The 13,226-nt window shown below is 39.5% G+C and overlaps 2 protein-coding genes across 2 annotated transcripts in view; one reads left to right on the top strand and one right to left on the bottom strand.

Annotated features, from left to right (window-relative positions):
* adora2b (adenosine A2b receptor) overlaps positions 1-9,110 on the top strand; it is a 26,089-nt gene extending 16,979 nt beyond the window's left edge. The window contains exon 3 of the mRNA XM_015385836.1: positions 5,086-9,110. Coding sequence (XP_015241322.1) covers positions 5,086-5,758 — 673 coding nt within the window. The 3' untranslated portion in view covers positions 5,759-9,110. The remainder of the gene's footprint in view (positions 1-5,085) is intronic.
* A 1,089-nt stretch (positions 9,111-10,199) lies between these two features.
* zswim7 (zinc finger, SWIM-type containing 7) overlaps positions 10,200-13,226 on the bottom strand; it is a 22,469-nt gene continuing 19,442 nt past the window's right edge. The window contains exon 5 of the mRNA XM_015385839.1: positions 10,200-10,874. Within this exon, the coding sequence (XP_015241325.1) occupies positions 10,764-10,874 (111 nt within the window). The 3' untranslated portion in view covers positions 10,200-10,763. The remainder of the gene's footprint in view (positions 10,875-13,226) is intronic.

The raw sequence follows: 13,226 nt of genomic DNA on the forward strand, positions 1-13,226 counted from the left end.
TTAGTTGCAGCCCTAGACTCAAGCATCCTTTGGTTGCATTTGAGGAATGATGAACAACACACTATGAACTTTAAATATCAGTGGAATGGACGATATCTCATTTTTTGTTCCAAAGCTCACATCGGCTCACATAACTTCATGTGTCCCTAGTTAGTTTGCTTCCCTCAGCCAGCTGACAAGCAATGCACAGCAGCATATGGAGGTTATCCATGTAGTTGATGACAATTCTGGTCTTTCTGCTGATCTAGATCTCATGAAATTACTTTATACTGATTAGCTGAGTTTTAGTAATAATCTGTTCTCTATTATTATTGGATTGTATTGTAATATTTACTAGGAGTTGGGAAGATGTTACTTGTTGTACTCTCATCTCACCATTACTATGGTGAGCCAATCCCTTCAGATACTCTGAATAAAATCTTGACAGTAAGTTAAATTTGGAGTTTTCTTAAAGATATAACAGCTTTTCTTATAAATACGGATTATTTCTATTGCTTGTGCAGGAAGAGGAGTTTCACCCCTGCAAATATTTTGCATGTTTCTTCTCAACCCTCCGGTTTAGTTTGCAGAAACGTACTAAATAGAGCTGAATTGATCGAAAGGCTGAGCAGGTCAGTTTGCACACAAAGGGATGAACGTGGCCGTCACCCGTCGGACAGTTTGCTGTGGACACAGCTGGACACCAAAGCGGATGTTCGGGCCGTGTTTGTGTGTGGTATAGCACAGGTCAGTGGCCCCTGGGGGGCGGAAGCTCAGCGGAGTTTGGAGAAGAAAGCAGATAGATGCCAGCGTGCTGTCGTCATGCCAGGACTAATCCGTTCAGCCACCGGTTTGCTCGCTGTCTCCATGGATGAAAAGCAGGGAGTGGTGAGGGCAGGACATTGGCCCTTTGGGAGACGGATCCTGTACACCCTGTTGTGCTCTGGGATTAAAAAGAAGAGCAGATTGATGGAGACCAACAGCAGGACGTTGTGGTAATGAAGGAAGATCGCAGGTCCTGATGAGCTCCTTGGTTTCCTGGTCGCTTTGACCAGCGTTGTTGTATTATTCAAGGCCCCTGGGGCGGCCCGCTGGGCCCCCAGCAGGGGTCACAGGACAGAGGCGGGGCTCCCACATACACTCATAAACCAGTAACTGTTAGAATTATGATAAAGCAGGGGCAGAACGGGATCCCGATTAAAAAATAATTTCTGCTGTTATGGTAACCTGGCTTTTGTTTTACTATCAAGTTCTCTGTGAAACAGAAGCACAGATTTTCTGCCATGAATCCCAGATTTAATTACCCCAGCTCTGCAGAAGGAAAACTGTTGTTCATTTACCACCATATTCATCCACCCATCGCTAAAGAGCAGGGCAGAGGGCTACTGCGTGGCTACGGAGTCAGAGGAAGGACTGCCAATACTGACCTTTGAACTGGGACTTCATACATTACCAACATATTTTTACTGTTTATTTTAATTGCTAGTTTTCTTTTATCATTTTGAAATCTCTATAATTATATGATTATTGTGATAAAATGCTCAATAAAGGATTATAAAAGGAGAGCAAGAGACACAAATAAAATGTCAAAATTAGCCCTCTGGTGAGTTGTTCTGTTTTCAGAAGACACTGAAGGACCGCTGGTTTAGAGAACATGAAGTAAATACATTTCAACCAAAACTCTCAGCTCATTTTATTAGGATTTAAACGCAAAAGTCAAATAATTGTCACGTGAAGGGAAAATGATTCATAGTTCTTTAAAGTTTTACCAAAATCAAAACTTTCTTTTAAGTCTCTTTTCTGATACCCATAAATACAATCCAGCCCATCATGTGTAGAATCTCAGTATAGTTCCAGCAGGTCTGTGAAGGCATCATAGGTTCCTCTAAGAACTGCAAACCTTCCCAGACTTGGCCGTCCACTTAAACTGCACCGGACGAGGAGAGCGGCTGCAAAGATTCAGAGCTTAGGTGGGAGTATTTGTTTACGGGACAAGGGTTTGCTGTTTAAAAAGTGACTTAAAAGGAAAAACTGGCTGAAAGGAAGCTGCAAAAAGTCTAGTTATGAGTTTGCCATGTAAGGGACACAACTATTACATGCAGGGAAGGTGCTCCAATCACATCAGACTAGAATTAAACTCCCTATCTAGCATACATCATGTGAAGGACCTTAATGCAGCATCCCTGCACTGATTCATGCTATGGGATCTTTTTTGTTTCAGCAGGGACAGTGAAAATGGTCAGGGATGATTAGGTCCAATGCTAAGAAACTTTGAATGAAATGTGCACGTTTCACCTCCTAAAGAAAAAACTAAATGTGAATCCAGCAGCATGTTAAAGTAAAAATGTCTAGAGCGTTTCACACATTAGATGAGCAAACCTGGCAGCGGTTTACCACAAAAGACTTGCAGCTGTAATCTGCAAAACATGTTACCTCAACACCATTAAAGGCAACACCTATTTATTTTGTTTTCCTTTGGTTTTCTAATCATGCACCACTTTACGCTTGCTTTCTACCCCAGTAAAACACACAAGTCTGTCTGGCTGCAATTTAAAAATGGGAAAATGTTTAAGGGCTGTGACTGATTGCAGTATGTTTTCCATGATGTCCCTCAGCATCATTGGAGGAAAAAAAATATGAGGATGGAGTAAAATCTTCATTTTTTTCAAAAACACTTTCTTCTCTCCTATACCACAGTGAGGATGTGACGTTCGAAGACTGTTTTTTTTTTTTCTGGGATGTGAGCATTGTTATATAGTTTTGCTCAGACTAGCAGGATCATGGACGTCTGCTCTCATCAGGAACGAAGAAGCTTCGTACCACAGGCTGCGGCTGACTCTGTTAGATCATGCTTTATACAGTTAACTTTTAAAACCACCTTTTATATTATCATTATTAAAATATGCAACACCCGCCAATTTTCCAGCACGGCCTGTAATTGCTACACATGCTGAGCTGCATGTGCCACATTAATATAATATGTCTCCTCTGTTGTCTGTAAACACACAGCAATCACAATACCCGACCCTTTCAGAAGCTTCCTCAGTGTCCACTAAGAAAAGCACCGTGTTCTCCTTTATTCACCAAGCCGCTGTGCAGCACTTACACTCAGACACATTACATGTGACACCTCCAGCTCAGACTGACCCCTGTGTTACAAGTGTGCGCCTGTGAGCAGCAGTATGAGTCATTAGCGTGCGGCTGTGCCTTTGAATCACTTTGAGGAAAATGCTTGTTAGGCTTCCAGCGAGCTTCACATGATGGGGACGATCAGGACACAAACCCAAAATGACTCACCCTGTCTTCCCTACAGGCAGACAAGTTATACCTCTGCATCTTTTTATTTGGGAAAACACACTCAGTTCAAGAGCTCTTTTTTAAATGTGTAATATTGTTATAAAAACACCTTAGAGGAACTTTGTAGAGCAGATTCAGCATAATAATCCTGTAAAAAAAAAAAATCTGCTTCCAGCTTATTTCATTGCCAGTTTTCCGTTTAGGTGAGCTGCAACCTGACCACAAACCGTCCCATGAGCCAGACCTACTCATCTTTAGATGTGGAAAAATAAACAAGATGTGAAATGCACTTTTTGATGCTGCAACATCAGATTTATGCTTTCAGTTTCAGCCAGGAGGAAGCGAAGCATCAAGGGCTGCAGGTAGACTCTAATGCTTCTGTGGAGAACAAAAATACCTTATGGAAAATAACAGCATGTTCTGAGAATCCATTACACTATTTATAGTTTCATACAGCTGTCCGTCACTTATTCCCACTTTTTTCCTCTTATGCAACATTTCAGCTGCAGCTACCTGCTCTGCTGCAATGATCACATTTGAATCCGTTCCCCATTTAGTATTTGATATTCTGCTTATTAATTGAACTGCATCATCCAGTTTAGCTTTAAGGGTTCTAGAGATTATGAAGTTAGCATTTCATTCCCTTACCTGCGGCAGAAAGCTGTGCTGATGCTATTAAGTTTGTTAGTTTTTTTTGTGTGGCTATTTTCCTATTTAAACAACTTTTCCCCTGGCAAACACTGCTGCTTGTGTCAACCTGCCTTGTCTCATGCTTGTCAGTCCGCCTTAAGTCCACAAAGCCGTAAATCTGCAGTTTTCAGCAGACTGTCATTTGTGCAGCAGATGATGAGGATACATTTCTGGAAACGATCGTGGCAGACTCATGGTCAGCTGATCATCCAGATCTAGTCAGAGGAATTTGTCAGTGTATTTTTATCTACCGGTATTTATTATTTTTCTCGGAGGGCAGAGGTTCTTCTAAAAATCCACAATGTAAAAACTGTCTATTTTTATTGAAAGTGTTGCCCTACAGTGCAAAACTCCCACAATCATTTAACTGAATATCAATAAACCTGCATAGCTATTTTTTTATAAGCTGTACTTCATAAAAGTCTGCACCGGCATACCGGTTTCACCTCTATGAGGAAAGCTGCTTTTTGCTGAAGGCCACAATAGCCTCAACTTTGAATGTAGGAAGCCTTCGGTGTGCAGAGGCGTTCATAGTTGACGCAGACACATTGTGTCTGTGGTTAAGAAGGCGTCAAACTGAGCCAGTGTTTTTAGGAAAATGAAGTTAAAGCCTGCAGAGTTGATTTAATTGATAAGCAGTACCTGCAGACTTATTTCCTGCTAACTTTGGTTCAGTTTTTGATAGAAAGATAGGATATATATCGTTTTCATCTGAGGTTGTTTTAAATATGGAAATACGAGTTATATTTAGTAGTAGATCTGTGCCAAAAAAATAAGCAAACAATTCATTTTATTTGTAAGGTTTTGCAAAAAGAAAAAAAAAATCAACAAGCCCTCAGATAACAGTTCTGTCTGTTTTCCTCTCGTTACTTGCTTCATCGAATAATCTGAAAACTGTTGAATACGATGCATGTTCAGAAACAGTTCAAGCCCAGAATAACTTAAAGCTGCAGAGACCATCTCTGCTCCTGAATATGATGCTGAATATTGATCAGAGACCATATGATCTCACTGTGACTCTGACCTTTTGGGATATTGTGAGTTATGGATAAAAATGTGTTTTGTGAGATCATCGTGACCTTTTGCAAACACAACTAACCTGTGCCCTGTTTTCTCCAGGTACAAGGAGTTGATGACAGGAAAGGTTGCCAGAGAGATCATAGCTATTTTATGGATCCTGTCTTTTGTTATCGGCCTTATTCCCTTCTTTGGGTGGAACATGAAGGATTCACAGTGCAAGAACGAAAGCTTCAACTACACTAAGGGGTGCCCCTGCCTCTTCGAGAAAGTGGTGGACATGAAGTACATGGTGTACTTTAACTTCTTTGTGTGCGTGCTGGTGCCGCTGCTCATAATGCTGGTCATCTACGTGAAGATCTTCACCGTGGCCAGGAAGCAGCTGAGGCAGATCGAGCTCAAGTGCGTGGGCAACGGGGACAGCCAAAACCAAGGCCTGCTGCAGAAGGAGATCCGGGCCGCCAAATCCCTCTCCATCATCGTTGGACTCTTCGCCCTCTGCTGGCTGCCCGTCCACATCCTCAACTGCCTCACGCTGTTCTACAGCGGGCTGCAGAGGCCAGATCTCGTCATGTACGTGGCCATCATTCTGTCGCACGCCAACTCAGCGGTCAACCCGATCATCTACGCTTACCGCATCCAGGACTTTAGGAATACCTTCCGCAAAATCCTGGCCAAGCACTTCCTCTGCCACAAGGAGGAGCTTTACCTCAGCTCCAACGGCAGCAGGCGGAACAGAGACCAGATCAAGATGACTATCGATCCTTTGCTATAGAGGACTGTATCGACATCATTGTCTTGAGTTTCTAATGTTTACAGAACAATGTGAAGATGAACCGATGTCAATCCCCCTTGAATGTAGACTATTTATGATTCGGGTTGGGGGTGGGGACTGTGAATTGTTTAGAAAGTCTTAAATAACTTGTTTTTACTGAAAGAGTTTTAATTGGTAAATAGTTGAGGCTAACTGGATTTGTAATACTTTGCGGAGGATCCAAAACTAAGAAGCTATTTATTGTTCTGAATTCCCCCTGTTCCAACTACAAACACTCTTTTTGTGCCCTGCTGTTTTTATACTCCCAACATTCAGTGCCAGTGTTAAAATTATTTATTTATTACAAATCATGTCTTTTGAGAATGTAATGATCAAAAAAATGTGTGTGTGTGTGCAAGCGTGGCTAGATCTGTACTTGTGGAGCTAAACAAAGGTACAGTGGTAGTAATCCTTACCTGTGGGTGTTCTGCTGCTCACAGACCTTTCAAATGAAATCATCTTCCTTCATCCCTTTGTTGAGAGCAGGAATAGTTCTTTTCAGCCTGAATTTATTGATACATTTAATTAGGAAGGAGGCCTTAAGGGTGAAAGGGTCCATCTTTGCATATCATCCATTAGTAAACGCTTCTCTTAGATAAGCGCACCTCATTATTTCTTAAACAAGTGCCAAGTTTGTAAAGAGCTAAAAGGTTCATTTAAAGAGGTGGTTTAGCATTTTAGCTATAAAATTCAGCTCAAAAGAACAGCAAATTGCATTTAAGACCTTTTAAAGCGTATTGTTATTCAAACTGGAGACCTGTATATCCTGCATGAATGACAATAACATGCATCTGGTTCCAAAAACTCCTGTGCTTTTCCATTTTCATTACCTGATGTTAAGACCTTTAAAAGCTGATCGTTACTGCCATATTGGTGAAATTTGTCATTGCAATTGTGTGTAACAATGAAATTTGTCTTCTGTATTGAACCCATCCAGAGCTTGGAGTGCCTGGGGAGAAACCTGGGGAAATGAGAGTGGCAGTCTGTTGGGTCTTTACTGGCTACCTGCAGCCTTTTCAGAAACTAAAACAAGTGACAGTTAAAAACATTTATCCAGGATGGACGCCATGCTTGATTTATAGAGTTCAAAACATGAAAACATACATTTATAAACAGTCACGGAAAAACTATTTTGGACAACCTTTTTTTGTTCAGGTAATATACCTTTAAAACAAGAAATTAAAAGAAAAGGTATAATCAAAATTTGGGACTATATATATAATGCAAGACATTCCTCAATTAAGAACGTTTGCATGGAGAATGTCAACATTTTAAAGGTTTTAGGCCTAAATTGAGATTATAGTATTTGCATTACTAATTAAGCATGTGTAAAGAATTCTGGTAAAAATGTAATAACTGTGGTAAATGACTGTTGGGATCTTTAAGTTTTAGAGATTAGCTTCTCCTGGATTTTAAAGCTGATGGCTAATCTGAACAACACAATTCCACTATTAACTTTAAAAAACACTAAGCTGTGTATTTTGGTTCTTTATACAATTCAGTGGCAAAAATGTCAAAGTATTTCAGACAAACACTGTTTAATCAAATGCTTCACATCTATTCTGTTCTTTGCTTGGAAGACAAATGATTTAATTTTAGAGAATCTACAATCATGTTCAGTGAGAATCAATCTTTCCCAGTCAGAGAAACTTTCTAAAATATGAGTAATGCACTTTATAATTTAAATTAGGTCCTCAGCATGTTTTAAAGGGAAAATCATTACTAGCACATCACAAGGTAATTGACAGAAATGAATGTTATCTGGAAAGAACTACAGGATCTAAATATCTAATAGTTCAGGTAAACTCAGCTTTACAGAACCCTAAATAGCCATTACATTGCATACATACGTTTTTAAATAATTAATCATACTATTCATCAATTAATTTAGTAATAAAATCATTAACTTGAGTATTTAGAATCTAAAACAAGTTATTTGCTGAGTGAGCATCCCACTCAAAGCAGGAATTCAGTCCAGATAGATTAAATTATTGTTAATTGCAGCTCTTTTTCTAAGTAAATTATTAATGGCAGCAGTGTGATCAATGGTTATGGTGTTTGGAGGAACCCTGATGTGTTTTTATCTTTAGCTGCAGGACCAGCTAATCCAGATTTAGCTAATATAGAAAAGAACTCTTTTAATATAAAACAGAACCTTTTTCAAAATGCAATGCGTTTTGACTTTATGAACGTAGAAATAAGACACTTTTTGCATTGTCTTTTAACCACCCTTTTGTCTATTCCACAGGAAATGGTTAGGGTGTCTGATTCTAACTCTCAGAGGAAAGTTCGTTCAGCCTCAAACTCACCTTCGGTTTCATTACCCTCATATAAGCTCAGGAAGTGGAGAACAGGTTGAACCTTGTATAGTGATTTTGCTTTGGCACAGAGACTTTTAGCTGCTTTATACTGAACCACATGATGAGACTTCAAATCACTGGTCCGTTACATAACCCCCCCCCCCATCAGCCAGGCTTCAGTCGCACCCCCTGCAGAGGCTTACATAAGACTCCACAGCTGTCAGTCCTCTGGGTATATGAGTAATGCTTTCCTCAACCCTTCCCCAACAGTCACTCCTAAAAGTCCAAGAAATTAAATATTTATTAAGAAAAAAAAATCATTTTAATCATTTAAGTATAAAACACTGATGGACCTCAACTAAGCCGAACAATGTCAGGGGGTCCGTTCCACAAAGCAGGTTTACAGAAAACTCTTTCTAGACCCGAAATCAGGAAAGTTTGCCATCTCAAAAAGAGAGTTTCCTCAACCTCTGTTACCATAGTAACCTTCTCCCATGAGCCAACCTGTTCAGGAGCAGGTTTTCCTCAAACTCAAGTGTCCTCTGTCTCCGCTCTCCTTAAAGCCAATCACGTTTTATTTCCTGGTTTAATCAGAACACTTCTAGTGTAGTTTTGTGCAAAAAATAAAAAGGAAATCAGTCACTGCATCATTTGTTAGACACAAACATAGCATGTCCTTTAGACACTCCAATCAAAGAATGAGTGGCATTACCGGTAATTCGCAGAAAAAATATTTATAGGGAGAGGGTCATCAGACGTTCTTTCATATTCAGAAAGTTATATTTATACTGTTTCGCCTCACAATCCATCACGACAATCCTGACCTTATCCTTCCTCATATTTGCAGCATTACACAGACATCTTTAACAGGGATTAGACAGAACTTGACGACAGCCACTTAGTATTTACTGTGTAATGGAAGACCGGATCAAACTGAGGATGAACCCCATGAGATGATGCACCGGTTAGAACATTTTTATACTTCATCTTCACCTGCTGACAAGTGATTTCACATAAATAGAATATATTGATCCACTACTTTTCAAAAAGTAGTTTTCCGCTATGTTTTTTTTTCTTTTTTTTTTCGGGTTATACCAGGCTATGGCAGGCCGTTAACATATTTATTAGTCTGAAAAGGTATCTGTGATATCTGAAATACATTTTGCCTTGTCAAAATAAACCTTTTTAAGAAAAAACAAACATTCTGGATGTCTAGAAACAAATTTCAGATCTCAATATTCATTATTGTTACTGGACATATTTTGATTAGGAAGAAATTTATTTCAGATATGAACAGTCTGCTGATAAATGTCTAAACGGCCTATTAAAACGTATAAAGATTTCCAGGCATATGAAACTTAATTCTTACTAAAACAATATTTTCTTTTTACTTTCTGAAATTCAGTTTCTGCTGCAAAAATGTAATTTGGGAAATCTATCAGAGTTCCAAATAGACATGTGTTTTTGATAAGAAAGAATCTTATTTTAGTGATCTACAAATGGCACAACAGAGCGGAGAGTGTTTTAATTGAGCGAACCTACTCAGAGTTGATCAAACTAATTCATAGCAGCCTTTGTGAAATCGAAAACTCACCAAAGGTTGGAAACTCGAATTCCTCAATTCAGAGTTGAGGATTTGAGTCAACTTTGTTAAACCTGTTTGTGAAACGGATCTGAGGTGTGCCAACACAAACCAGTGAAGCAGATAGTAAATATCGTTAAACATATAGGCACTATGATATGAAGAAAAGCTTTACAGCTGCAGGAGAGGCTGTTTTATGAACTAACAGACTGTTCAGATCACCTGGGAGTCTTCACTACACATATGAACAATGCTGACATTCTATTTTACCGTTTTATGCGCTTCATCGGTGTTCTGACGTGGAGCGCTGGGTCTGTGCTGCCGTTCTATCTTTCTGCATTTGTTGGTTTTCCTCCTCTGTCTGACTTCAAGGGCTAAAAACACAGGAGTGCCACAACGTTTGGGGCCATTCCAAAGGAGACGTCTAAACTGTAACCTTATCTAATTTTGTCTTTGTTGACTTTTGTGTGACAATAAGTACTGTAGGTGTCCGGCTTCCTGCTCGATGTCAAACTGTTGCCTTTCTATTTTATTTTAAAAGTAATACTGCCAATGGCAAGTTCAACATTCCTTCACTTCATTCCCAAGTTCCTGTTTGTAAGTGTGCTATTTTGTTGTTACTAATCAGGAAAATGCCTCCACTGTGGTCAAGCTGATGTCCAACTTTCTCTCCAGAGGCACTTTGTTCGTTCAACAAAACTACAGCCGATGTTGCTATTTAACATGATGCAATCTGTATGTATGGTGAATTATTTTGTTAATAAAGGCAATGTTTATATTGGTAAGATTGGATTTTATTCCCACATTTTAAATAATGATTTATATTTAGTAGCTGTGCATGAGAAGGAAATGATAGCCGTGCAATAGAAGTTAGGAAATGACCTCAGTGTCCAGATGTTCTTACTCCCTAACCGATGGAGCTTCAGACAGAAAGCAACTAAAAATAAAGCTGCCAGTATTTGAGATGAAGAACATTACTAGAAGAAAAAACAGTAACATCCGTGGTGTTTCAGATAACAGAAACCAGGCCAGTGTTTCAGGGATGTAGACAGGGAACCGGCTCCGTTTTCTGGTCCGCTCCCTGTTACTGGGCCCCGGTGCCGCTGAGCAGTGCAGACATCTGCTGATCAGAGACAGTCTCCTGCTGAGTCACAGCCATAGCCTGGCACAGGTAGATGGCCAGGATGTGTTTGCACTGAGGGAAAAAAAATAAATAAAAGACAAAATCATCACACAGATACCGGAAGCAAAATGATTAATGTAACGGATATGAAGCTGTAATGAGAGTCCTTAGTAAGTCCCACTAAAACGCCTCATCAAAGAAACCCTTAGTCTTAGAGTGTGAGTCACACAGCAAATGCCAGACTAATTTCAGATATCAGTCCAGATCTAAATGTACATCAGCAGCGTAAATGATGGCAGGAGTTATTGGACTTTATTAATTCCTAGAAGCTTGCTATATTCAAGGCCTTATTGCTGGATTACAGCAGTTTAACAGCTTTTTATTACGGTCCCGACAGATGCTCTAAAATAACAGCTGGCTGTTGGAACAGGACAATCTTCAACCTGCTGGCCAGCCAAATGGGAAAAAAAAAAAAAAATGTTTTTTCTAATCACTAAAGAAGCGTTAGGATAATTATCATTGATGATGTGTGAATTTATAACACCTTAATATTAGCTGCCTGTTGCGTGTTCGAACTGATGTTTTCCACAATAGTTTATCTAATTATGACAGTTCCTCTGTCTGGATATACAGTTATAATCTTCATTCTGCATGTGGCAAAGATTTGGAAATGGAATGAGAGCAGTCTCCTTCAGCTAAGAACAAAGTGTAATATTTTGATAAGGCTGGAACCATGGATGTCTACTCATCTGCTAATGATGTGATGATGTGGCAAACTGGAATTTTATAAAATGGCTTTTCAACTGTTAATCGGGGCCACTTAATGAGAGGTGAGCCCAGAATTGAGCAGCTGCCTTCTGTAAACTCTAAGCAACTTCTCTGAAACGTGACTAGTTTCAATATCAAATCGGATGTTCGAAATAAATTTAGAAGAAGACACGAAACAGAAGCTGTTTAGAAAGAAAACTATTTCCCACAGCATGTGGGCACAGATCCTAGATTCAAGGTGCATGAGAAAGAGAGAGAGCGAGACTTTCAGCAGGTAACAGCAAGGCTGAAAACGGTAGAAAAATGTTGTGCCGTTCACTGATAGTGATGCTAAATATGCCACTTGCAAATTTTAAAGAAGTATTTTAGAGGATTTCAAACTCTACACTCACAGCTATTGTTGCATTTTGTTCTGATTAAGCAACTGTCAATTGAAAAAAATATATATCAAAACTAGCCTGAAAAATTCTGATCACTTCATTACTAGTTTTCAACCTCAAGTCGTCACTTGAGTTTTCCTCAACTCTAAAATGTACGGTGGCTTAAGTTGATCACTTCTGTAACCTTTTCCTTGTGAATTTTAAACTTTTTATTGTTTGATTACAGTTTCTGCCGAAGCAGGTCTGCTCTCAGTATGGAAGGGCTGAAGATTTTGGAGCTGCTCGTACAAGAGCTCAGCTTTTTATCCTCTGACCTACTTCTCTGAACAAAATGGACCTGGTCCATACTGCAATGAGCCGAGCCAAGTTAGTCTACATGTTCCCTGAATGGACTCTGTGACTCCAGCTGCTTAGAACATAAAAAAATACACAAAAGAGTGAGTCCCTTTCCTAAGCCTGACTTTAGTAGTCGTGTTGAAGATGTTCTGCTGTCCTTCTTTTTTCATGGGGAGTGGTATTAATGTTCCTGATGTGCTCATGGGGAGTCTCCATGCTCTGCTGCAGCTCTTCGTTTCTCACACTGATTTTAGCTGCATTCTCCAGGGAGAACAATCAACCCCGCAGGCAGAGAAGGAGTAGAGCTTGTTTGTTTCAAGATATTCAGGGAGAGACCGAAGGGGAGACACCCATCAGTGACCAGACAAAAATACAACCCAACCACAACGCATCTGTGCACACACTGCAGGGTGTGCTTCGTCTCAGTTGACAGGCCAAAGGTTTTTCTCCAAGATGCGTGCTTCACTGAGACGACAGCGAGGCAGAGAAACAGGTTTTTAACATCTGTAAACGTTTCTGTACACAATGTACAATGCAGTGATGTTATCGCAGGTATTTTTAGAGTTCAGCTTAAATGTAAGCAGAAAAACGAAGCTTCCTTTAAGAACTACAGGTTCCTTAAAATAGTAAACTCCCCTGAAGAACAAGGGGATAAACAGCTGTTCCTTTGTTGGAACATCTTGTAATAAATTGTTGAGTCTTTGACACCAAAATACTGAAAAACAAGTATTTTAAAAGAAAAATCTTTAAGATTTTAACATCTAGCCTCCAAACATTTTTTTTAATCTGGATCTAAACATTAAAGGGAGTTAGTTACCACAGGATTTTTGTAAGATGCAAGTTCAAAAGATAAATCAAAATCATGTTAAAAGGGAGTGATAGAGAGAGCCAAAATTGGTATCTGGCATGCCAGTATTGGTAATGGTATAAACCAGTTACC

The sequence above is a fragment of the Cyprinodon variegatus genome, unplaced genomic scaffold (assembly GCF_000732505.1).
Source record: "Cyprinodon variegatus isolate N-32 unplaced genomic scaffold, C_variegatus-1.0 Scaffold350, whole genome shotgun sequence".
Lineage (NCBI taxonomy): Eukaryota > Metazoa > Chordata > Actinopteri > Cyprinodontiformes > Cyprinodontidae > Cyprinodon > Cyprinodon variegatus.